General features: G+C 37.1%; 1 protein-coding gene across 2 annotated transcripts in view; it reads left to right on the top strand.

The window, feature by feature from the left end:
• megf10 (multiple EGF-like-domains 10) overlaps nt 1-27434 on the top strand; it is a 50546-nt gene extending 23112 nt beyond the window's left edge. For both annotated transcript variants that reach the window (XM_027173637.2, XM_047804822.1), the window contains exons 6-25: nt 1883-2129; nt 2228-2348; nt 2898-3034; nt 8471-8683; nt 9773-9947; nt 10095-10215; nt 11445-11608; nt 12122-12224; nt 15213-15359; nt 16113-16247; nt 16631-16759; nt 17688-17816; nt 19440-19568; nt 20608-20736; nt 21556-21783; nt 22418-22536; nt 22742-22865; nt 23695-23739; nt 23898-24101; nt 24610-27434. In XM_027173637.2, the coding sequence (XP_027029438.1) occupies nt 1883-2129; nt 2228-2348; nt 2898-3034; nt 8471-8683; nt 9773-9947; nt 10095-10215; nt 11445-11608; nt 12122-12224; nt 15213-15359; nt 16113-16247; nt 16631-16759; nt 17688-17816; nt 19440-19568; nt 20608-20736; nt 21556-21783; nt 22418-22536; nt 22742-22865; nt 23695-23739; nt 23898-24101; nt 24610-24776 (2966 nt within the window). In that variant the 3' untranslated portion in view covers nt 24777-27434. The remainder of the gene's footprint in view (nt 1-1882; nt 2130-2227; nt 2349-2897; nt 3035-8470; nt 8684-9772; nt 9948-10094; nt 10216-11444; nt 11609-12121; nt 12225-15212; nt 15360-16112; nt 16248-16630; nt 16760-17687; nt 17817-19439; nt 19569-20607; nt 20737-21555; nt 21784-22417; nt 22537-22741; nt 22866-23694; nt 23740-23897; nt 24102-24609) is intronic.
• The last annotated feature ends 225 nt before the right edge of the window (nt 27435-27659 follow it).

Raw genomic sequence — 27659 nt, 5'->3', positions numbered from 1 at the left:
CAAAGATTGAGAAGAGCTACACCCATGTCAGTGGTTTAATGTCTTTTCATAACTAGAGAAGGAAAAAGTGGCTCAACAAAATTGGCAATATATTATTGTTGTATCATGTTACAGTAACAGGAACAGTTGTGTCCTGGGATTTGTCTAATTTATGAAAGCTTTCACTGCTTGTTTTGTACAGAAGAATCATTTCTAATCATCTACAGTGCTTTAGTTAGTGTGTGATCAATCAATAATGGCTTTTTGAAGATGGAGATGAATTCTCTTGCCATGTCTAGTCAGGAGGCATCAAGAGAAACCAAAGGTGGCAGGCTTTCTATCTTTAGAAGTGTTTATTAACTCCACAGTGAACCCAATAGCTAAAACACACAGCCTTTAACCTGAAACCACAAAACTTTAATGACAGTTACATGCTCACTAAACTCTCTTAATCCATTTGTACCAGTTTCCAGGCTTTACTGAAAAAAAAATCTCTTTAGGCAGATTAAAGCGGTTCTAGGGTAAATGTGTGGTCTGGGGTCTACCGGCCTCTACTGCAGACTGGAAGCTGGACTGATCACATCAGCTGTGGTCTTGGGTGGCGTTTCATTCTTAACAGATGGGCCTTAAAAGGTTAGACTAAAATGTGAATAAAATACATGTTTTATGCTGGATGCCAGTTTGGTGATTAGTTGGGCTTTACATTAGTCTTGCTGGGGTGGATTATTAAATGATGGTAGTATATTCTCTACATGGATGTTCTTGCACTTACTCCATTACTGCTGCTGTGTATGGTTCAATATACTGTATATATTCTAAAGATCTTTATTTCTCATATACCTTCAGTGGATAATCTCATCGGGATAATGTAGACTGTAAGGACTGCTTTACAATCTGCTCACACTGAACATACAAAGTTTTTACTCACCTCTGGCTTACTCATTGCAGTTCAGCTGATTTTTTATTTGTTGTTACATCAATTGTGTTGGTATAAATAATATTTCTAGAAATAATTTTGAAAAGAAATTTTGCTCTCTGCTACAAGGCCTAAAAAACAAATAGCATTCACTAGATATATTTGATAATCATCACATCTAATGTCTTATAGTTCATAATGTTTTATATATCATTTCGAAATAAGTATTTTCCTTTGAATCATTTAGAAAGCTTTGGTTTACTGCTCTGTTAAGATCCCAGCTGCTATCTTACCTCAGCATCACTTTTACTCTGCCCATAAAATGAGCCTGAGGATCAGGGCATGGCTGCAAAAACAGCAACTGTCAGAACTGGACAGAAAAAGGCTGTGTTTCTGGGTTATTTAACCTCATGATGGCTAGTGACATCATTGCTTAGTTTTTATCCTTGACTATATGTGAAAGCGTTAATTCCCGGGTTTGCTTCTTCATGCCCATTTTGTGTCCTCTGATTTAAGTGTAGATTTAATTAAGACTCAGTGCTGAATCTGATGTGGTTATTATGGAGAGAACAACCTGTTATTATGAGCTTTATTAGTCTGGCAGACACATATACAGGTTTCCTGTGACCCTGTGTATGATGAGTGGTACAGAAAATGGATGGATGGATGGAAGTGTACGTTGTGTGGGGACTAGCTCAGTCAGTTAACTATTACTAGCGATTTTAGTCACTATTTGGAGTATCAGGTTGACATGTGGGTATGTCTTGGGTATCAGTACTGTTATTTTTATCAATAGCTGTAATTTTAATGAAAATGAATATGTTGAGATGTTTTATCTGTATCGTTAAACATTGAAAGTATCATTTTACACAGATATTTAGCTAGATTATTACCAATGGCTTTAAATGTACCCATTAAGTGTTAATTAGTATCACAAAAACACTGAAAAACTGATCTCTGGATCTCTGGTGTTTCCTCTCCCTGCAGCATGTGACAGCAGTCACTGGGGTCCTCACTGCAGTAACCGCTGTCAATGTAAAAATGGAGCACTGTGCAACCCCATCACAGGAGCTTGCATTTGCACAACTGGCTACCGTGGATGGCGGTGTGAGGAGCGCTGCGAGCCAGGTACCTATGGTAACAACTGCCAGCAGAAATGCCAATGCCAAAACAATGCCACCTGCCACCACGTCACAGGGGAGTGCACATGCAGCCCTGGGTATACTGGAGCATTGTAAGTCACACATATGCAGGCTCACAGAAATGCATATAAAATACAAGTAATACACACTTGCATGAACAGAACATCTTTTTTTTGTTGTTTCGGTGCAGTTGTGAGGATCTGTGTCCTCCAGGCAAGCACGGCCAGCAATGTGAGGAACGTTGTCCATGTCAGAACGGTGGAGTGTGTCACCATGTAACTGGAGAATGTTCCTGTCCTTCTGGCTGGATGGTAATGACATATATTATACACATTTAATTGGACATTTATTTTCTATGTTGATCATAAAGAATAATAAAGTTATAAAACACCTGGAGTTATTCAATTATAGGAAAATTTCAGTGACTGTGTGGTGTGATGCATTGATTGATGCATGATTTATTCAGACCGAGTATTAAAAACTGCTGACACTTTATATGTGTCCATGTGATTTAGCTGTTATATAGAAATAACATTGTAACAACAAAGCTAACTAATATAAACCTCTGATTTGAATTAAAGCCGGAAAGATTTTCAAGCTGTGCTGTTATAGAAAATGAATCAACAATTTTTGACCAATCAGAATCAATTATTCAGCAATCCTGTTGTATAAATATTGTTATTTTTGTGTGATTTAGGTGCACCCAGCATTTTGTTGTGTTGTTAAGCTGAGAGATGTTCTTGCAGATATGATGTATTAGTTATATCAGTAAAGTTCAGTCCATGAATCCTTACAGTTGCTTTTATTTTGACTGCTGAGGATAAATTGCACAGGGCAATGTATTTGGTGTCTGTGTCCAGGGAACTGTGTGTGGACAGCCCTGTCCCGAGGGTCGCTTTGGTAGGAACTGCACTCAGGAGTGCCAGTGTCACAATGGAGGAACCTGCTCTTCCTCCACAGGGGAGTGTTTTTGCAGTCCAGGCTACACTGGAGAAAGGTGAGACACAAGCTTAGTTGTTTCTTGAAAGTTTGTGTTTATTCTGCTTAAAGTGTATTAGCAAAAAAGGTCAATTGTATGAATCAGATCACAGCCAGACAGTGGAACCTGTATTCTATTAACAGGACAGAGTCCTGTTATTCTATTCTATTCTATTAATAGAAAGAGTCGAAACTGTAGGCAAACAAACAAAACAAGAAGATAGACAGAACTAGAAAAAAGCCCAGAGATTAAGGCTGTGTTTATACTTAGCACTGAAATGTGACCTGTATCTGGATGTTGTCCACATACGCATTGAAAAGACAAGTGTAAGGGTGTTTGAGATCGGAATTTTATCTGAACAACGTGTCCTAGTTCAGAGGTAGTTGAGCATGCAGTGTGATCGGATTTCATTATAATGTAAACGCGTGTTTATAAGTAAACATGTATATATAAAGTAAACATGTCTGCATTCACAGGTCGACATCACACAAAATACTGCCTGAAATTATCATTATTCTCCCTCCTCCGTCCTGAATGATCCCGGACCTATAGGTTTCTTTTTACTGTTTCCATTGCACTAGATATCCACCTTTATAATATTTGAAGCCTCCCGATACAGAGGCAACATGATGTTGACAAGTGTAAACGTACCATGTCCTGACTGGCTGATGAACCGACCTGCTTGATTGGAATATGTTGTTCGCATTTTAATGGCAAGCCTAAGGCTTACTACACAGATATAGAAGAGTAAATATACCCAAAATATACCCAAACAAATGAAAGGAAACTAGACAAAGGTGAAAACAAAAAGATAAACAAAACAGAGACTAGAGAGGGTCATAGACTAACAACAAAATTATAGCCATAACAAAAAGGCAAAGATCATGACATTTTGTCTGTTACAATGCACATGATTGTGCTTTTGACCTGGGAAGGTGAATACTTAATAAACAAACCATTCAAGTTGTTAAAGGTCACCATAAAAGTCTAGGAACAATTAACAGAATTTTGTTCATCTAACTAGAATGTCTTATGAATTTATATGCGTATATATTAGAGAATGACACTAAAAATTATATAGCACTGCCAAAAGTATCAACATTTTCTATGTCTGTCATGGTAAATTACTAGAAAAAGTCCAAAATCAGTGTGAAATGTATTAAATTGTTAAATCATTGTTTAAAACTTAACATTGTGTTATAACTTGGTTCTATTTGAAATGTGGTGAATAAGTGCAAGCTATCTTAAAAACATCATAAACACAACCCCATTTGAAAGAAGCAGTTCATGACATTGAAACATTGATAACGGAATAAACTTAAGTTATTTGAAAAACTAGAACATAATAGTATTTAATTAGTACATTTAAAAAATAGAAAAACACATTTTTCTAATTTTTAATGTTTGAGAGTTCTCCCTACAGGCTTAATTTTTCCATGACAGTGTTAATGTGGTCATGTGAGTAATCTGGCATTGTTGATTGATCAGTGGGGTAAATGGTATCTTGGTGAATGAATTACTAGGTCAGATACTCTGTGCTATTAGGTTTGTATGAATGCAGGATCAATAATTACCACTTGCAGCAAGGTCGTATGATAATTAAGTCGTGAAGTCATCTGTTCTTAATTGGCACTGAAAATAAGCACCCTGTGTACTAGCTCTGGATCATCAAGTAGTAACACTGCAAATGATTTAGATCACTTTCATGCAAACCATGTGGATTGGAACAGCTTCCATCACGATAGTTCACAGGTCTGAAGGCTGCAGGTAGAAAGCAGTGCCTATAGCAGAGGACTTTGCTGCTCATTGTAATGAACTTGGTGATAGTGGTTTCTCAGATTATAGATCTGAATGCCTTTAGATCAAAGCTAGCTATCTGAATTCTTTCTTTTTTTCATGGCATCCAAATCTGGTGTGCATAAACCAAATAAAACTTGTTACTGTCTAATTGCTTGCAGATTGTGCTGTACCTAGGATAATCAAAACCCTAAAGCTCTTAGGATACTAAAATACATCCAAAATAAGCATGGGGAAAACACCACCGTTGTCCTGTGTGGGCTTTAGCCACAATTCTGTTATTTGTATCACTAGAGCCAGAATCACATCACCGTGAGACACCGAGAAGAGGTGTGGACAGATTTACAAAGTACTGTTTAATCTAAAGCAGGCTTTTCACCCAGTGCTTTCTGCCAAAAATGATCCTGGGACAAAGAAAACAGCAGTGTAGCCACAATCTTTGTGAGATGAATTAATTGCTGATAGTGTAGTATAGAAAAGTCAAGTAAACTGGGCCATAGTGCCAGAAATGTTTTCAGTCATGGTCTGTGTGACGAATGAAGCAAAGTTAAAATACAGGGAAAATACTGCTGAGGATGAAAATGAGAAGCATAGAGGCATGTACTGTATGTGCAACATGGAGTGATGAATGAATAAGGCATGTGCTAAGGATATTATCAATATCTTACATTTTTAGTTATATACAATAATATCCAAAATCCAATAACAATATTATATCATTGTAATATAGCACTGTAATCTGTAATAAAATGAGAATAATTATAGTGTTTTTAAAAATCCCTTTAATAATTTCCAGGGTATAGAAACAAGCATGTATTAAATTGTTCATTAAATACCCTTGGGCAAGGCTTGCAATAAGAACACACAGCTGACAACAGTTTATATAGTTATAACAGTTTATTTGTGAAAAATAACAAGGAGGGCAATGTTAAAATTTAAACATAAACGTTTTAATGCTGATATTACGGTAGATTTTACATCTCTTAGGCATCCTGGTTCAACTCATTTTCAAATGGAAATGTTGTTGTTCTTTTAGCCGCTCCTTGTTCAGGGGTCGCCACTGAGAATCATCCGGTCTGCATCTTTTTTTTGATTTGGCACAGGTTTTACATCGCATGCCTTTCCTCACGCAACCATCTCATTTTATCTGGGCTTGGGACTGGCACCAAAGCATGGCTCTTAAAGCACAACAGGGCCACCAGATTTTGCTCTAAATTCTCACCTCTTTACATAGTGGACCATAGTTACTGTACACCTTACACCTAAATACCTTATCCAATATGTCCTTGCATTGCAACTTCACTGAAAGGACACTAAGAAACAATTATTTGCAATTAGGTATGAGATGACTAAAACTAGAACAGAAGTAAAATTAGTAAAGATTATGTAAAGTCTATATGTCATCAGAAATCACTTTATAGTTTTGAGTATTATCACCGTGTAGGCTTGGTGTAAGAATGAAGCCGGGGCTGGGGAGCACAGCCCTATGCCCATAATTACCAGCATCATAGCACATGAACTATATACTTAAGTAGACCGTGGCTTACAGGAATAGCACTACAAGTGCATTTTTATGAGTTAATAAGTGCTTTGGCTAAGACAGACGTCACCAAAAGCTTCCGACCAACACACGCAGGCCCCATCCCACCACACCCTATGGGCTGGAAAATAATCAGCTTCCAGGAGTGACACGTTTGTGTGTGTGAGAAAATAAAGCAGAGGAAAGCAGACTTACTCACTTTTAGATAGAATGTGCTCTGATCTGCACCTGTGCCCTCTCAAAACACTGTTACCAAAAGAGTGTTGATATAACTTCCCCTTCCGTCATCATCATGATGGATGTTGTTCCATAGGAGATGCCTGCCATTGTGAGATGCAATATTCAGCATGGAACTCAAATCAGTTGGAATCACTGTGCGGTTGGACAGCTTCCATGTGTTCCCACACAAGTCCATCCATTTAGCAGTGTGCCAACTTTGGGAACAGCTTAGCCAGAGCCCATCTGCACAGCTAAAGGAGAAGATAAGCATGTCCAAATGACATGGTCTGAATTTTTCCAGCTTGACACAATCATTTATCAAAACAGTGAGTCCTCTATCTGTGGGCTGGTGGATGGGTTCTCCGTATGTGTCTAAGTCTTTATTGCTTGGCGGAAATGTTCATCCGAAGGAGGGAGTTATCAACAAGCGGGTTCTGATGAGCTGCAGTTCTCACACAGACGCCTGTTCGGAGATAGTCTTAATCATTTTTTTAAAGAAATTTTCCTTTCATAAAAGTTGCCTTTCTTCAGCTTTCAAGTAATATTTTTTCAAGTCAGCTTTGCATGTTTCCAGCAGTAGATAATTCAAACAGAACAGTTTGAACAATTTGAAGCACTAGAAATATCACTTCTGCTTTAATTTCTTTACCTAAACCCGAGTGCATTAGAGCAATGCTGGTAAGCTTTCCTGTTGTGTGAACGTGAGCACATATACTCTGTGAACCAAATTCTTTCCCCATGACAAAAATGACAAATAACCAAGGAGAGCTTCTAATAAAGAGAACAACATTAATTATAAAGTAACTCATTCTCTGTTTCAAATAGGTTTATTATCTAACTAAAACTGAAACAAGGGGTTAGTAAGAAATCTGGATATCAAACACAAACCAAAGTAAGTGATGTGCTTGTTATCACAGACAATAAATGTTGAATAAATGCTGTCAGTTTATTATTACAGGTCAAGTGTAATGTGTCTTATTGATATTGATAAAAAAGAAGAAGCCTTTATTTTTATCACATGTATTTTACAGCACAATAAAATATATTTTTCTTTACACATCATATCTTTTGAAGTTATGGTCATAGTACGGGTCAGCCATGATACAGTGCCCCTGAGCATAGAGGGTTAAGGGCCTTGCTCAAGGGCCAAACAGTGGCAGCTTTGCAGTGATGAGGCTTAAACCCCTGCCTTCCAATCAACCTCCCAAAAATCTTAACCGCCAGAGCTACAGAAATCGTGAAACAGAAATAGTGAAACAGTGAATGGTAAGATATTTAGAGCTAAAATGTTACATTTGTTTCTCCCCATATATTTCCATTTAGTCGTACAGCTGACAGATTAAATCTACTTACAAATTGAGAAAGGATCAGAGGTTCAGAGTAGCAGTTTGGTGATGCTGGCATTTAAACTTAAGACCTTTTACTCTGTCTAGCAGCCTTTGCAACTTTTTTCAACTTCTGAAGGACACTCAGAACAGGGTTAGTATCCGCGTTGTACCAATAATCTTCCTGATCACATTATTCTTGACATATCTAATATAACTCTGCCAGATGTCCTGCTTCAAATCAGGCCTTGAGATTGATACAGTCATCATAGTATTATTAGTTTGTTGTCTTCTTCTAGGACATATTCCATCTAGTTTTTAATACAAACTGTGTATTAGAAAAAAGTAGAAAAAGTTCTTTTTTCATTTTAAATTTTTTTTCCACCTGAGTGTAACACAACCCTCTGCTCATACAGTAGGTCACCTAGAAGGCATTGGCTGTGGTTTTCTCTCACAAACCTATGTAGCAAGTGCATTAGCAACAACTGGGAACATTAACATACAATCAATCAGTGCTCAGCGATTGTGTGATTGATGCCTAGAGGTATGTGTCTTGTGCGTGTGTCTTGGCAGGTGCCAGGACGAATGTCCGATTGGCAAGTACGGTGTGAACTGCCGCCAGACTTGTCGCTGTGAAAATGGAGCCAAGTGTTACCACATTAGCGGTGCTTGTTTGTGCGAGCCAGGTTACACAGGAGAGATGTGTGAAACCCGCATCTGCCCAAAGGGCATCTACGGTCTCAAGTGTGACAAGAAGTGTCCATGCCATGTCCCAAACACCCAAAGGTAAGACCATATAATTCTGTATAAGAATGGTGTGAGTCTAGGAAAGTGTTTTTGCATAGTGAAAAAAGTCAGAAAAAGTGACAGAAAGAGAAAGCTAGCAGCACATGTAGACACGTGGGGGTCAGTTTAGTGTTTTAATAACAGTGAAGACAGGAGAAAGTGTATCTGTTTATGTGTTTAGAGACCCACACAGTTTCCCATTGTGTTTATGGCCTGTGGATGAGACAGGCTAGCACAGCTGAGTGGCTCCATGTGTTGTGCGTTGTGGGGACAGCTGCCTCACTTTCACTCAATAGAGCGGCTGTTTCAGGTGCCACCAGCTGTCCTAACCAACAGGTACAGGCCATGATCACTGACCACAACAACAACCTCAGACACCAGTGTGGCAAATGTTTAATGAATCCTTCCCACCTATAGGTTTAAAATTGTTTTCCCCATTAAGTTTACACATGAACTGAATAACCACCAACAGAAATAGATTTGTTTGAGCTACAATATTAACGTTAAACATACTTAATGTAACATATAAACTGTAGATCAGTGCTTTTCAAGTTTTCTACAAATGTGAAGCACATAAATAAATTTAACTTGGACAAAGTCTATTGAAAATCTATTAGCACTGGAAATTTCAGGAATAAAAGCTCAGACAAATATTATTGTACATGTTGAAATAACGGTCATGTACCAAATGGCTCTGGTCAAATTATTTTACAGTTAAAAGACTATATAAAAAAGTGAACCTCTGATGTTAGTTGACTGGAGTAGCTGGTGTCTCCTGATGTCACCAATCATAGAAATTGTGTGGTTACTGCCATCACACTACACACTGATGTTATGTTTTTGGGCAAGAAACTTCAGATTGACCAGAGCTTAAATGAAACCCTTGTTATAATCTATTATTATTATTATTATTATTATTATTATTATTATTATTATTATTATTATTATTATTATTATTATTATTATTATTGTTATTTTAGATGCTACTAAAGTTTTTTTATGTAAGTTTTAGATTTTCAATAAAGTCTGGATTCACCTAGTGAACATATTTGAAAAAACAATCATAAATCATATTGCACCTCTCTCCAGCTGCCACCCTCTATCAGGTGAGTGCATGTGCCAACCTGGTTGGTCAGGTATCTACTGTAATGAGACGTGTGCACCAGGCTTCTACGGCGAGGAGTGTCAGCAAGTGTGTCAGTGCCAGAATGGTGCAGACTGCCACAGTGTGACAGGAGAGTGTTTCTGTGCTCCAGGCTTTCAGGTGAACACTTGTTTATCTCTGAACTGTTTCTTTATGGTGTTTGATATTTGTGCAGTAATTTCCTTTAACTTTTCCACCCACTGATTTTTGAATTCTTGAATCATTATGAATTGTTGTGTTGCTTTGCGCTTAAAATGTTTTTTTCAGGGTGCAGATTGCTCTATACGCTGTCCAGATGGCATGTATGGGGTGAATTGCTCCTCTTCTTGCACCTGTAAGAATGGAGCCAAGTGTTCACCTGTGGATGGATCCTGCACATGCAAAGCTGGTAATTTAACCCGATTTTAAAAATCTCTGAATAATTCTGTGTTGAAGCACTATCAAACATTGGTTCGATGGCACAGTGGCACAGAGTGGCACAGCAGAAGTGAAATTCTATTATCAGGTTGTGAATTTGATTCCTGCCAATTCCTCTGCAGTCCATCGCTGGGAGTCATGACAGCAAAATTGGCCATGCTTCCTAAATCCTAGTCACACTAGTTCATTGTGGGCATCTATGAGTTCCTATATTTGGAAGAGGGTAGATAGTAATACTAGAAAAATAATACTTCTCATTTAAAAAAAAAAGTTTTATTTTTGTCTTATTCCTTCACAAATTATTTTTCCAATAGTCCTCTGGCTTGTCCACGATCTTTAGCAAAATTCATGGGCAGCAATGTTCTTTTTGTAGAGTAGTTGCTTTCTCCTTGCAACTCTAACTCATGGGCAGACTCATGAACATTAACATATGCCAAAGTAAAATAAGCCTTTAGTTGCTTACAATTTACCCTGTTTTTTACCCTAATTTCTGACTACTCAAAAGGCTACTTCATGTCTTGCCTTTGGAGTGATCTTTGTTGGTTGACCACTGCTGGGAATGTACCAATGGTCTTAAATCTGACTATAGAATTTTGGAGTCCAAACACTTTAGAGAGGATTGTGTAACCTTTTCCAACCTGATGAGCAACAATAATTTTTTTTTCTGAAGTCCAAAATATTGTATGTCTGCGAATGGAATGGATATGGAATCAATATAGTTTCTCAGAATTATTTGCAATTAAAAATCATTACACTTGTGATTACATAAACATAATGGTGGTTGGAGCATCGTGTTAGTCGCTGGATATTTCTCTGTCCAAAGCCCTCATTACTCTGACGATGGCCTCCTTTAACCAAAGTTGTGGTTTTGCCACATTCTTTCCATTTTTTGATGAATTTAATAATGCCCTGTGGGATGGTCCGTGTTTGAGATTTGTTTTTTTAACCGAACCCTGACAAAAAATAGTTTTGTACTGTATAAAATAAATAAATCAGCAGATTTATACTTTTTTATGTAGGATGATATTATTATATATTAAATTAGTTGGCAGATGTTTATTGGGCTGTAAATTGCTGCGTTGACCAAATGGTCCATTAGTGAAATAGGAAGTGTATATCGTAAGCATAGGCAGTTAATTTGCTTCTACACACATCCATATTTTTGAGTGGAGAAAAGCTTTTCTCTTCTCTCTAACCCAGGGTGGCATGGAGTGCACTGCTCTATAAACTGCCCCAGTGGCACATGGGGACTTGGTTGTAACCTCACCTGCATGTGTGGGAATGGTGGAGCTTGTAATGCTCTAGATGGCCAGTGTACCTGTGCTCCAGGCTGGAGAGGTGAACGATGTGACATGCACTGTCAGGTGAGCTTTCTAAGAAATTCACATACTTCTGTACTTTTGTAATCGCAATGACATTTATCGTTTCATTTTGTTTTTTGGAAATCATTTAATGGAGCCTTGCCTAGTCTTAAATGTCAACTGAATACTTTTCAAGCACGTCGTGCAGTGATACGTACAGCATGTTGAAAAGATCACATGCTCAGAATGAAGCCGCCTAGCTTTGAACGAAAGCCTTTCTTAATCTCAACGCAAACTCACTTTATCTTAAAAGTCTACTAGGAATTTGTGTGGATCAAAGTGAGTGAATGGTGTTCTTTTCAAATCCTGACATTACAAATTTAAAGCTAATGTTGTTGTAAAATGTGTTTAGATTGTTAAAAGGAAAAGTGTAGTAGACAGTTAGAGTGGATTAATCAAATATAAAAAATAAGTGCAACTTATTGTATAATTGAATAAATAAGTATTAAATTTTTACTCAATAGAATCCGAACCTTCAGTTGTAAGCAGTGTTGTTTGATGATATAATCTCTTTAGGATGGGACGTATGGCATGGATTGTCGAGAGCGTTGTGACTGCAGTCATGCCGATGGCTGTCACCCTACAACTGGACACTGCCGCTGCCTCGCAGGCTGGACAGGTGAGCTGTTTTCTTGTCTCAGGGTAAATAAACAGACTACATCCTGGTATGGTATAAAAATCACATGACCTTAATATGCTACTTATAGTGTTTATAATAGCTTGTGATGTTTAATTGGTAGGGGGGCACGGTGGCTTAGTGGTTAGCACGTTTGCCTCACACCTCCAGGGTTGGGGGTTCGATTCCCGCCTCCGCCTTGTGTGTGTGGAGTTTGCATGTTCTCCACGTGCCTCCGGGGTTTCCTCCGGGTACTCCGGTTTCCTCCCCCGGTCTAAAGACATGCATGGTAGGTTGATTGGCATCTCTGGAAAATTGTCCGTAGTGTGTGATTGCGTGAGTGAATGAGTGTGTGTGTGTGTGTGCCCTGCGATGGGTTGGCACTCCGTCCAGGGTGTATCCTGCCTTGATGCCCGATGACGCCTGAGATAGGCACAGGCTCCCCGTGACCCGAGAAGTTTGGATAAGCGGTAGAAAATGAGTGAGTGACTGAGAGAGTGTTTAATTGGTCAATTATGTCAGTGGGAAACAGAATCCACTTCTTTCTTCTCTGTCTTGTTTTTAGCTGTTTTTTTTCCCCTCTTTTCCCCTCCTGTTGTAAGTCAGGCCTTATTTCTTTCCCATTTGGACATGTGTTGGCCTTGTGTGCTCCAATGCTCTTGTTCACGTTGCTGTGTTTCTCATCTCTTTGTTTTGTTGCCACCTTGTCCACAACACATCGGCTCATCGTGTGCGGCATGGTGGTGTGAGCCATCAGTCAGAGTCTGACCATAACTAGACCACAATAATTTGATCCCAGGGGACTTTTCTAATCATTCTGAGTTTTTCCTGTATTTTGCCAGGCATTTTTTCAGACTGTCACAGCTATTTTTCACATTTAATTGACACATTATTAAGAAATAGCCAGTTTTCATTGGCTGTGTTTATGAAGTTTGCATTGATCCACTGGTTCTTTCTTTGATAAAAAACAAAACAAAAAACATACTGTATATTATGAAAATTGGGCTTGTTTACTTTTGCTGTGTTTTGTCTTTCTTTTATTATATATATTTATACATTATATTTATTGTTTATTAAATATGTATTATTGTTACTATACTAAGATCTCATCTCATCTCTGTTCTTATGTTGTCTGTTTTTTCGTCTCATATACTTTCATCTCATATACTTTCGTCTCGTCTCACCTCCTTTAGTCTCTTCTCATCTCTGTTCTCATTTCCTGTTCTTTCCTGCTATCATCCCTTTGTTTCTCCTCTACTGTTCTTGCCTCACCTCTCTCATTGGCTCTTCTAAGATTCGAGTTGCATACTGATGATATTGTGTGTTGTCCTGGCCCTTTAAATACACGGGCATTTCTTCAGTGCTACTTCTCCAGAGTTTGTCGCCAGCTTTTCCCCATCACCTAGCAACGCTCTCTGGACCTCAAAGGAGGCCTTTGTCCTGTGTCTTGGCCCAGCGCTCATTTACAATGCTGCTTATCAATACCCAGTCTGAGGGGGGGATAGCCTGGAACACTCACAAACAGACAGAGGATATGATCATTTATTTTATTCCTTACATCCTGATGTGCTACATTTTTCATTGCTGCCAATTCTCAGAATTCATGAGCTTAGAGAGTTGAATAAGATAAACAGATGTGATCACTTCCTTGTACTTCTATGGGCTGCAATAAAGTACATTTGAGGGATACTCAGCATCAAGCAAATGATTTATTCCCAACTTTATTAAACTACACAGTGGTCTTCATCTTGTAGAAGATCTCAAGGAGGACTTTCTCTTTTTTCTTTCTGCTGCGCCTCTCCTTCCGAGTCCACAATTTTATTATTCTGAGTTTTAACTCGACACGATGCCAGTGTTAGACGCACTTACTGTATATCTTGAGTGTAGAGTAAGAGTTTAATATGCACACTATGAGTTATTGGTGCTCTAGTGCTTCCTTTGTGCTCAGCTTATGGCAGCAGGATGCTGTTGTTCAAGTACACTGAGTTGGTGAGCTGTACTTACCCATCAGTGACACTGAGGTGTTTAAGTAAGCAATAAAACACACCAGCAAACACTGTTATAGGACAATTATAATGTTGTTCATGATGTTACTTTCCAATAACATCAAATCAAGTTTTTAAAAAGTTTTTAAAAGTTTTTATCCTCTTCTAACACAGCAAGTTAGAAATAGTAGGAATGTTATATTAACCTTTATCACTTTATAGTTACATAATAGTAATACTATAACTGTAAACTTCATACTATAACTGTAAACAGTCATAAAATCACCACCCGGTCTTTTTTCTCTCCTGTTTACTGTTAATAGAAGCTAGCTAGTTAGCAAGAAAGCTTAAAAAATCCTCTAATTTTCCAATTGTCTGAAAAAATGTCCCTCTGAGCATTGATGATGCGGAGTCCTAAACGTACTATAAACATCCTATACACGATAAACGTAATAAGAGATTTAAGAGAAATGCTAACACATTAATAATATTTCCAGATGCTGGAGATACTATATGAAGCATGAAGTAATGAATTGTGTGTAATCAATATCAAACATTATTGAGAATTCAACATTAATGATGTGTGGTGAAAAGGTGTTTATAAAACCCAGCAGTTCTGATATATGCTCCACAGCACAAATATATGGTCTACATTCAATAATTGTATCTACAAAGGTGTACATTTTCCAGTATGTGTACCAGATACAGTCATCTGGACACTGAGCGTGTATTTGGCTTTACTTGGATAGATACTAGGATATCAATTATGGATATCTCCTGCTTGGGAGATTGCATTGAGTTTGTCCATTTGAATCCAGCATGTAAAGTACACTTACTATGTTTAGTATTTAGCATTTAATATGAAATATGTCTGCATTTATATACAGTACTCTATGTCTTTGTAAAGTGTATCTGATATAATAAATACGTCTTGTAATAGCAAATTCTTACTTGGAGTTTGTGTCTAATTTGTCTGTGTGTTGGTATATATTTCTGTTCTTCACAGGGATACACTGTGACAGTGTTTGTGCTGAGGGCCGCTGGGGTCCAAACTGTTCTCTGCAGTGTAACTGTAAGAATGGTGCATCTTGCTCACCTGATGAAGGCACGTGTGAATGTGCTCCTGGCTTCAGAGGCACCACCTGCCAACGCAGTGGGTATTCTCTGTGTGTGTGTGTGTGTGTGTGTGTGTGTGTGTGTGTGTGTGTGTGTGTGTGTGTGTGTGTGTGTGTGTGTGTGTGTTTACACCTGCCTTCAGTAGTTTCTTTGTTATTTCCGGCTAAATATCATTTAGATTTAAGCTTAAAGTTTAACATTGCATGTAGATTTATTTATATATTGCACTGAAGCTCTCTTCTCTTTAGTTCTTTTGTCTTGTTTCTTGCCACCATATATGAAGCTTTAGTCTATTTATGACCCTGCTAAAACATGACATTTATATTAAAACCTCCTATTAATTTTGTTAGCTGTTCTAACTTTCCTGCCATTATTATCCATACAATTAGCCTAATTATAATTTGTATACACTTACTGTACTGACCTGCAGAAGGGGTTTTTACCCACAGAGCTCTTTAACTGTATAAATTCTAGAGACTTTTGTATGTGAAATTCCCAGGAGATTATCAGTTTCTAAAATACTTTAACCAAGCATCTGGCACCAACAATTATAACATGGTTAAGATCAGTGAGACGGAATTTTACCCCAGTCTGATGTTTGGTGTAAACATTAACTAAAGCTCTTGACCAGTATATGCATGATTGCATGCCATTGTATGAATGTGCAGGTGTACAGGTGTCATCAAAAACGTTGGCATCGAGTGTAAATTTACATTCTACCTTTTGTTTGCTTTCTGTCTTAACATAACGTAATGTTACGTAACGTAATGTTATCCCGATATTCCTACAGTCTGTTCTCCAGGTTACTTTGGGCACCGCTGCAGTCAGACATGTCCTCAGTGCGTTCATAGTAACGGCCCGTGTCATCATGTGACAGGCCAGTGTGATTGTCTCCCTGGATTTAAAGGAGCTCTTTGCAATGAAGGTGAGAAGGACATATTCAAAGCAAGTTACTTACAGTCCATATTTGTATATTTGAGTTAGTTTTGTTTTACAGTATATGACACCTCAGAAGAAAAAAAGGTCTGCTCATGATTGCATTGCATTTTAAATAGTTAAAATAGATGTTTATTCCTGAACATTGCACCCAGAAAACTCAAACCAGTTTCTATCTGCTTTAAAAGCACTTCTACAATAATTCAAGTTGTGATGTTTTTGCCAAATACAAACCATGATGATTTGATACAAGTAAAACCAATATTATCGTGTTATCACATTGTATGACCATTAGAAATATTAGAAACAGAATATTTAACGAACAACTTAAAATAATGTGTAACCAGAACTGTTGTGTGTACCTTTGTACAGTGTGCCCCAGTGGCAAATTTGGGAAGAATTGTGCCTGGACATGCACTTGCACCAACAATGGTACATGCAACCCCATCGATGGCTCGTGCCAGTGTTACCCAGGATGGATTGGCAGTGACTGCTCACAGCGTGAGTACTACCTAGAAACATAGACTTTCTCTTGAAAAGGGTAATCCTAATTCCCAAAAATATGGAGAGAGACTGTTATAGAGGCCCTAACATGACCTTGTAATTGTGAGGGTTTACATTCTGCATCCATTATGCCTCATGAACAGAGCAGGATGTGGTTTTTACCAATCCCTAAAAATGCCAAAACCCTACTTTCCTTGTTTTCTTAGGTAGGTTGATGTATATCTAACTGACACATATTAAATTAAATAACAATTCAAAAATCAACATCACTTTACTGTTAGAGGCTTGATACTGACACATAGAGATGCTTTTAATGGACCTAATAATGTATCATAAGGTGAGCAAGACATAATTCAATTTTGCTAGTATATTAACTGACAATCATTTTCACTGCATGTGTTTGGTGCCCCCTGCTGATTGTACTGAAAATCCTAAAATAAGTGTTATTACCTTTAAAAAACATCATGCTATAGTGGTGCTAAAGCTCAGTGATGCATTTTCCATAACCTTAAAGCAAATTATTAAAACAAATTATTAACATACTTAACTCTTTTTACCAGAGGCCAAAAAATGGAATTGTAGCCTGTTTTTGGTGCCTGTGTTCAGCATTGAATGTCTTTGTCATCTCACACTTCAAAGTGGTATTTAATGGCTCATATGAAAGTATACACTCAGGGCTTTGAACAATAAGTATCTCTGTTTTTATCTAAACTGCATATTCATAGACGTTACCCTCAACATTCACATAAATGTTATTTCTTTAGAGTAAATGGTGATATCAAAGCCAAACCTAATGGTGATATCAAACTTGGGGCATGTCGGAGATAAGCCATTTTTTTTACAAGCATGCTGGTAAAAAGCTTAATGTGAACTTATAATATGTGTTATTGATGTGAGTTTATATGGTGTGTTTGGTGTTTTGTAGCTTGTCCTCCTGGTTACTGGGGACCAAACTGCATCCACACATGTAACTGTCATAATGGAGCATATTGCAGTGCATATGATGGAGAATGCAAGTGTACACCAGGATGGACTGGTCTTTACTGCACACAGCGTGAGTCTCTCTCTCTCTCTCTCTCTCTCTCTCTCTCTCTCTCTCTCTCTCTCTCTCTCTCTCTCTCTCTCTCTCTCTCTCTCTCTCTCTCTCTCACCAAAGCGCAGCATAGCAAATGCTAGCAGAATGTAATAACTGCCTCATATTCAATCTAACAATGCTAAAAACAACATCATACTATCTATAATGCATCTATAACACTTATGCACTGGGACTAACACATTCATCAACATTTATTCCTGCTGCCACTGATCATGGGTTTCCTACAACTCTGTTTGAATTAATTATAGAGCTAGCAAGCATTTTCTTGAAGAGACCTTGCCCATTTATTTATATTTCCTTTTTTTTATTATTATTATTTTAGCATTCTATACAATGTATAGTATAGTACATTGTATAGAATGCTAAACTAATAATAATTAAAAAACCTCAGAACAAGTCAGGAGATAGCGGTAACAAACCAGAAACAATCTCTGAAGAAAACGACCTGGCATTGCTCTAGCTGTTTAAGAATATATAATAGACAGATAATAACAAATATTTACTTCCTCAAAATATACCTAACGATTCTTAGCTTTGTTTACGGTTTGTACTGAGTTATGTATGTTTCCTGAATGTCTGTGTCCAATTTCCTCCCATCTCCCAATAATATGCAGACATGTGGATTAGTTGTTAAGGAGTATGTGAATGTGTGTGTGCTTGATGCCATGTGATGGACTTTTGTCCATTCCACAATGTATTCCAGCCTCACCTTTTTCAAATTAGCTTGATGTCTGATTAATAAAGGTTAAGTTTGATCCTCTAACCGGCACCTTATATTGTATCAAAACTTACTGTTTAGGACAGTTTTTTTTTTATAAACTAGCAGAAGATATGATTTTGACATGACAAAGATTCCACTGATAACATAGACCTATTAACTTTCTGTAATAAGTAAAGACGTTTGAAGTCCTGATGTTTTAAATATCATTTTAGCATTGCCGTCCTTCACGTGCTCTTTCACTCTCCCATGTGCAAGAAGCAGATTAAACCATATCTGACCTAAAATGAGCTTTGAGCATTTCCGATCCTCTAGCGCACAACAGTGTAAATGTAGATTTTCATCTATAATTCTGATCCTGAACTAAGTGCACAATAGGGCCAAACCTGTCTTAAGGGAAAAGTTTGATTAAAGTGTCATTTGTTACAGTAATCCTATCAGATGGTATGGATTTCACACTAACTTTACTAACAAAACTCTATAATGATCTATAATTATTACAACTTCGCTACTACAATGTTCTTTAAAATGTCAGTTGGAAAAAACATTAAATATTGCATCATGTCATACTGAAACCTTGGACATTTATTTACCTTTCTATTTAGCATTTGTATATTTTTTATCAGAACTGTCAAATAATCCACACATACTGTAATAGCCACAGTTACTTCTGTAATAACCACAGTTACTATCTTCTAAGTACTACAATTATACAACATTGCTCACTTCTTCTGTTATTATGGTTGTTGTATGTTATATAGCCAATGATAGCAGTCATGTATGCAATGCCAGCAGTTAGTTTCTAACTGTATTCAGTTTCAGTCTCAGTGCATATGACTGAAGTGGATGTGTGCGCGTTGCAGGCTGTCCGTTAGGTTTCTATGGTAAAGACTGTTCCCAAAGCTGTCAGTGTCAGAACGGTGCAGACTGTGACCACATCTCTGGGCAGTGTACCTGCCGCAGAGGCTTCATGGGACGACACTGTGAACAAAGTGAGTGAGCAGGGCCTGGAATTACACGCTCAGTAGAGTGACTAGAGCCAATCACGCATGGTCTAAAATTGGGGTGTCCAAACTACTACCTGCAGGTATCATGGAGGAGGTTTATAAAATGAATTCCCTAGTTTGTACACTGGATATCACCCTTACATAAAATCAAATCTAATAATTGGCCAGCTCCCATTTCCTACTCTACACGCTACTGATAATACTCTTGTATGCAAACCTTACCAAGCCATCAATACCCCCCCCCAAAAAATTTTTAAAAAATGGAAAAAAATTACAAACCAAACAGTCACAAAATGTCATCTTTACATGTGCTATTACTATCTACAAAACATGTGAACAAGAGCAGAAAATCTATTTATCTGAAAAACCACTTACTTTATAATGGAAGGGCAGTCTTTGAATTCCATCAAACTGATATTCAAAATTCAAATCTTATAATTGCTGACCATTTTAATTCACATTTCTGTCCAACACACACTCATACACAATCACACACGCACAAAGACGCACATAATAATAAAACGAGTTCTTCTTCACTATAAAAGTGAGTCCTCTGGGTCTCTGAAATGATATTATGCTAATTTAGTGATTCAAATACAAAAGATTTAAAGATAACTTAATTTTTTTTACTAAATTGTCACATCAATCTTTTTAATGACTGCACCAACAACTGCCCTTAGCCTTTCATTATAAATGTATTTTTAGTAAACTGTTTTTTTTTGTCATGTCTGTTGGTGTCACATCTATTACAGATGTGGTATATTGAACAGAGATCAAATTGTAATGTAGTTTATTTGTTGCTAACAAGATTGCCTATAACTTATTTTTATGTGTATTATTAAAGATATTACAGTTTCTTCCCTGTGCTTCCATATTTATTTCTCTATCAAGCCCTTTATAAAAATCGTTTGGACGCCCCTGGTTTTAATCATTTTGATTGCTTTTTAAACCTAAGTATCGGAGATATACTGTGATGTGAGGAGATGATGATGGTGTAAACTTTTGTGTCTGTTTCTGCTGTCAGGATGTCCTCCTGGTACGTACGGTTTTGGCTGCCGACAGGTCTGCGAATGCCTAAATAATTCCACCTGTGATCACATGACTGGGACGTGTTACTGCAACCCAGGCTGGAAGGGATCCCGATGTGAAAAAAGTAAGCATTTTAAACATTGCTAAATTGTACCACAGTTGCAAATTAGGAGAAAAAAACATTTTGGGTTTTTGAATTAGCATTTGGTCCTGGCTGGCTGTTCAGGTGCCTCAACAACAGGGACACAGCACAGTGATCCGTCACTTCTGTTTATTTGATTTAAGATGCTGCTACCTGTAATGTAGTGAGAGGAATGATTAATGTATGAGCTTTATTGTGGAAAATACAAAAACATAATAGCAAAATAAAGGCAGGCAAAGTTACTTGGAGAAAATCCATAATCAGAATGTGAGTCAAAACACTACACATGGAAGTAGAACTAGAAAACCATTGCTTAGCATAGTAAGAATACACTTAAACAACATGATATACAAAGACAAATTAATCAAGGACTAACAAAGAACAGGTGAACAGCACTGAGCAACAAACCAGTGGCAGTTCCAGGACAAGGGCACAAACTAGACACAAAACAGGAATTAAAATAAACATTAAGAAATGTATTTATTGACTAGTGGAATCCATGAGACTACCGTACAAAAAAAACAAAATGTACGCAAGCTTGCTACACACAATGTGTGTGTGATGCAGAGGTGGATGATTGATTGACATTTGGATAAGGTAGAGGCAGAACAGGAGCCGTGGAAAAGCCAAGGAAATGATAAGTCAAAGTACTTGAGTACTGTAAGATGCTGAACATTCTCAGATAAATTTGAGCTGAGTCACTGTGCCAAAGTATTTTAAATATCAGTACCTAATATTTTCTGTATCCTTTTAATGTGTTAAAAATTAAAATGTTTGCTATGATTCTTTGTTCTGTTTTAGTTGGTGTAATCATCCTAGGCAACACTAATAGTCTGACCAGTGCAGCAGTTCCAGTTGATTCCTACCAGATCGGTGCCATTGCTGGAATTATTGTCCTGGTGCTGATGGTGCTCTTCCTCCTCCTCCTCTTTATCATTTACCGAAAAAAACAGAAGGGAAAAGAGCCTGCGATGCCGTCTGTCACTTATACCCCTGCCATGCGGGTTAACACAGACTACACCATTGCAGGTCGATACTGAGGCTGGATGGCACAGTATTTTTGTGTCTAGTGACTGAAGAAATTGCAACTGATAAGCTACACAGTGGTAGCTATTATAATGTAATAATGTATGGTGAGCTATTAGCTAGTTCAGTACAATACAGACAGGTATATGGTCATCATTATTATTGATATTTAAGTCCTCGGGTCATACATAAATATTATTCGTGTCTAGTCAGCTTGTCCCTAGTCAGCAAGCGGTGGGATTTACAGTACACCAGTCAAAGAGTTTTTTTCTGTGTATTATACCTACTGTACATATCCATTGGTATCCTACAGGCTAGTGATTAACTGATCATGAAAAATTCAACATTTTTCAATTAACCTGCCAGCAGCATTTCTTTGCATGGACAGAAATTAGTTTCTCTAGAAGTCTTTAAATTCAAAAGCATGTAGGGAATATTAATTCATAACAGAAATGAATGAAGTTTTTTTCCTAGCAAGATTTTTTTCTCATTTTTTGTATAAGCATATAAGTATAAGCAATTTTAAGCAAGTATAAGTTTTGTATAAGCAATAAGCATCTTCTGAGACAGCAAACATTTTTTGTATGTTTGACTTAGGGTTTATTAGACATAATGAATGTTTGAAATCTTTTTTTAGATGCAATACCACAGACCAGTGAGGTTCATCCCAACAGTAACTACTTCTCCAACCCCAGCTATCACACACTGGCCCAGTGCACCAGCCCACCTCATGTCAACAACCTTCCATATGGAAAAGTGAGTTTTCCTGCTCTGAGAAAGGAACACAAAAATCTTCCCAGTCAAAATGTGATTAGCTAATACAGTATACTTAATGCTAATGTACAAATGACATAGAAAGTAATTTGGTAATGTACAAGTAACATACAAATGATGTGCTCATTGTTCAATTGGATGCCATTTATGTGTTTTTTTAATTATTTTTTCCCCAACAATATGTCAGGCGAAGAACAACCAGTTATTTGTGAACCTGAAGAATGTGGAGCAGAGAAAAAGGCCTTCTCTGATGGAGCACACTGGAACATTGCCTGCTGACTGGAAACAGGGCAGCTGCTTCAATGAGCTCGGTGAGCCAAAAGATTTTGAAAGGGAATACATTTCTGAATGCTTTTCTGATACTTTCTTTCAGATAATGACTATGACTGTAACCCTCGAGAGCTGTAGGCAGCTGTACTGTAGGCAACTGCTGAGTCACTTTTTCAAGAATTTACCAAGAGTCACAGCCAGAAAGGAACTGTCTTACACACAGGCAGACAGGACACAAGACAATCGTGTACTTATCTGTAGAAAAAAGCAGAATGAAAGCAGAAAATTAAAATCACTAGTAGTAGGGGTACACATTCATATAATAATTCATGGTACAAGAAAATAAAACTCATTAGACTGACAAAACAATGTTTTGAAATGCAACATTATTAGCTAAGGTTTTGTTGTATGCTGTATATTTTGATGGTTTTGACAGTGATATAAGTGTCATGTTATTACACCACAAAGTGTGCTGTAATAGTCCTCTTAGACCCCAGCAGTTTTTTTTCAAGATCAATACGTTATAGTTCTTTGCTATGTTTAACGATCTGCACCATTCACAAAACAAGTTAGATCCTGCCATCGCTAATATTATAGCATCTTTAAACAGTCGTTCGATTAAAATCTTATTAATCTTTCTCTCTTTGGAAGTGGATAAGACAAAAACTATATTGATTATTGTGTTACAGAGAAACCAGAAAGCCTTCTTTCCTGAAAACTTAAAGTTATAGCTTTACTTCAGATTTGTTACAAAGCACCGATACTGGAGACTCCTGCCACAAAATACTAATGCGCGCTCTCTCTCTCTCTCTCTCTCTTTTTTCTCTCTCTCACTTTCTCTCTCTACCCCTCTTTTTCTTCTTTGGTTAGGAGCATATGGAGTTGACAGACGTTATCTTGGAAATTCTCTTCGAGGTAGGATTTTTACACATTAAGTGTAGAGAATTTACCATCAAGAGTCAGTCTTTGGCTAATTAATAGAAACCAACCATTGTATTATTTCTAAAAATACAAATAAGGCATGTTTCTGTGGAACTGTCTAATTCTTGGCTGTACTATTTTGTCATGTTTAGATCTGGTTAAAGGTGTACCCTGCCATGCCAGCTCCTGCTCTCTAAACTCAGAGAACCCCTATGCCACTATTAAAGACCCTCCTCTTCTGCTGCCAAAGAACACAGAGTGTGGCTACGTGGAGATGAAGTCACCTACACAGAGAGACTCTCCCTATGCAGAGATACACAACTCCAGTCCTGCAAACAAAAACGTATATGAAGTTGGTAAGTGTGGAAAAAGTTCCACGTCATGCTTTTTTCTACCAAAACAAAATGCAATCTGTATTTTTATGGAAAGTGAAATGTAATTCATAACATTGTATAATAACAAAAAAAGTAAATAAAAGTGCGTAGTTTGTTCTCAGCATCTGACCTTATAAAATCTTTTTCTACAGCGTGGTTCCCATGATTGCATAGCCTAGTTTGTTCTGTTTGTTCATCACCTGGTCTATGTGAAATTGTATTTTTATAGCTGCTCTGTTGTCAGTGATAAAGGAACAAATTTGTAATTACAAATGTAAGTAAGTGCTGATATTATTTTTATGTTAATTGTCAGTAGATGGCTGTGGTATAATAGGAATAAAACTCTTTGGTATCATCACATCACTCAGTATTGATTGTTTTCCTATAAGAGCACGGGGAGCTTGGTCAGTAAAGGCTTGTCTTGTGTACAGAAAAGACATTGAGCTGCTTGTTTTAGCACATGTGTGAATCTCCTTCTCTGTCTTTTCAGAGCCAACAGTTAGTTCAGTCTACACATCTACCAGCAACAACTGCAACGGACCATTTGGCCAGGATCCGTACGACTTACCAAAGAACAGCCACATCCCCTGTCATTATGACCTGCTGCCCACGCGAGACAGCACGCCGTCCCCCCACAAAGAGCTGGAAAATGAATGAGCTCTTTAGAGTCCTGACCAAAACACACCATTCCCACTGCAACCAACACACCTTCTGTGGTTCCTTCAGACTCACTTAGTGGCTTATTATACACTATCTGCATATCTCCACATCAGTATACTACTTTTGTAAATTTTCTTTTCTTTTCTTTTTTACACCCCTTTTAGTTTAGTTTATTCTGTACTGTCATGATAATCATTCTTAATCTTCCTCTTTCTATTACAATAAGAAACATATTTTAATTTCTGTTTCCAGAATGTTTCTCTCGGTTAAAGTCTTATAGCAAATCCCATACTGGAAATAAGATGAAGAGAATTATATGAAGGAGGTGATGTTATATAGCAGATTTACGCAGTAACTTTTCTCAAACGAATCATTCCACTGATGAAAACATATCTCTTGAAAATACAGAGTGAACCTCAAATTTATTTTTGTAAAAGAGACTTATTCAGTATTTGATGTTGGAAAGGAGTTTGTGATTTGTGAGTTGTGAGATGAGGATTGTGTTTTTTTATATTTAGAGTTAATATTACCATCATTTATTTTGAAAAATTGTGTCTTCTGTGCAACACTCCATTATCACGGCTGTTTTAGGAGCTAAGGATGCACCGATACGATACTGAGTATACTATCAGGGCTGACTTTGTTCTGAACTGCTAGATCGGAACTGCTGGATTTGACATCTAATCGTGTGGCATCAGTGCAATGCCTAAAAGCATGCAGATATGTCAAGATCTCAGTTAATGTTCTCATAAAAAAATCAGAAGGGCAAAAAATATATTCTAAAGATCTTAATAAATTTCACTCTGACATGGTGGTTGGTTCCAGACAGTCTGATTTCATAAGTATTTGAGAAAATGCTGAACTACTGTGATTTTCACACACATCCTCTCTAGAAACAAGATTAGTAAACAAGTTCTAGAAACAAGATCTAGAAACAAGTATCAAGGGAATGTTTCTCTAGTTTGTAACCCTGCAGTTGACTGGAAGCGCAGGTGTCTTTCCCGTCAGCCTGAAGCAGGCTGGGCACTGTTCTCTGACCTGTCTCATCAACAAGGAGCTTCAATCTGTAGAACTGTTGCTTATTTCTGAAACACACAAACCATACCTTCTGGAACCCACAACCAGACCACGGTCAAAGTTTCAAATAATTTTTTTTTCCCATTCTGCAATAGCTCTTGGCCTCTATCTGCAAAAAATTATACATGCCATGAAAGTGTCAATGCTGGGTGAGAATCGTGACTCAACATCAGTATGAGATCAGTATCACGTATTGTTATATTCTCAGACTCTGATATTGGCATTAATATTTAAAATGTAAAACGTGTCATTTGGTGCATCCCTGTTAGCAGGCTTTGTTATCATCCATACTAAATTTAACCAAAGGTAAAAGTGCCATAATTAATGCTTTGTTTCTTCATCTGTATTGACTCTTTTGGTATTTATTAGATGACTGTTCATCAGTTCTCTTCTGTGTAGCTCAAAGGCCTATACTCAACAAGTCACTAATACTGTGATCAAAGTTATAGTTAACTTTCGGTTCCAGTTACAGTAACAAACTTCTGTCTGTAATGACTTGATTCCTTTTATCCAACCACCAGTGTTTAATTCATTTAGACATTTTAGATTTAGTCATTTAGACATTATTTAAATGGAAATAATTGATACAACAGCAAAATACAACCTTAATACAGGATCGAAAATAAAATGCTTAAGCTGGACTTTTGCGGTGAAGTAAAGTTGACATTAATATCAATTCTGGGTCAAGGGTTTTGTTGTATTTGGACACATAACCTTTTTAAGGCTTTGGTATTTATATGTCATGTAAAAGTTTGAACACAAACAGCCGACAGTCTTAACCTACTCTGAGCCAGATGTTACATTTGTATAATAATAATGATCATATGCATTTGTATAATTGTATATAGCTGTTATTCATAGAAAAGAAAAGCCATGGGACATTGGACATTATGTTTGGGAAGTGTGTGAAAAATAGAACCAATACCATGTCTCCTGGTTTTAATGTTAATTAGTATTTCATGGAAATCTCTGCTCTGTCTTTTTATTTATGTTTAGTTCCAGATAAAAATAAAAGCCCTTACAACTTACTACATGTCAATTGGTATTTAAACATGTAGAATATTTCAGTCATTACCATCCTTGATGGTAATCCATATTAGTGACTAGTACAGACACATTTGGCACTTATTTCAGTACTAAGTTTACTTTTTTTTTTTTTTTTTGAAAAAACTCCTTATCAGGACAAATGTTGCTTAGAAGAATTATACCATTCAATATTATTCAAAATGACATTTCTATAATGATCTAAAAAAAAATGTATGCTATTTTCTTCACAGTAATTAGACATTGATAGATTATGGTTGGTAATGCCAGTGCAGAATTGTGTCAGCAGAACTGGGAGGTTATATAAGTGTTATGTATATATCTTTATTTTCTTTAATATTGTGTGTTTTATAAGAACGGAATGAAATTGCACAGCTGTCATCCTTTTCCCCAAAGAAAACCCATGACAATGGTATTTGCCTCCATATTCCCACTTTTCTTACTTGCTTTGTTTTATATTTTATTTTTCTGTAGTGTTTGTGTACTGTATGTGAAATTTGGCTTTACAATAAAATGACAAAATGTGTCACGTCATTTACACATGATATACTTGATGTGCTACACTTCACAGATTAACGTATTTAGATTAAGGGTAGATTTAGTGGAAAATTTGCCCATAATTACAGTGTTATATACATGTTGAGCTGTGAATTATTTCTCTCATTGTGTTGTACTGGATAAACAGAATTCGATACAGGTAATAATGATTAAAAATTTCACATCAGGTTCCTACACACTGAGGTAGCTGAAGCTGCTCGT

Source organism: Tachysurus fulvidraco, chromosome 20 (assembly GCF_022655615.1).
Source record: "Tachysurus fulvidraco isolate hzauxx_2018 chromosome 20, HZAU_PFXX_2.0, whole genome shotgun sequence".
In the NCBI taxonomy this organism is placed as follows: domain Eukaryota; kingdom Metazoa; phylum Chordata; class Actinopteri; order Siluriformes; family Bagridae; genus Tachysurus; species Tachysurus fulvidraco.
This window is presented reverse-complemented; position numbering and strand designations above follow the sequence as displayed.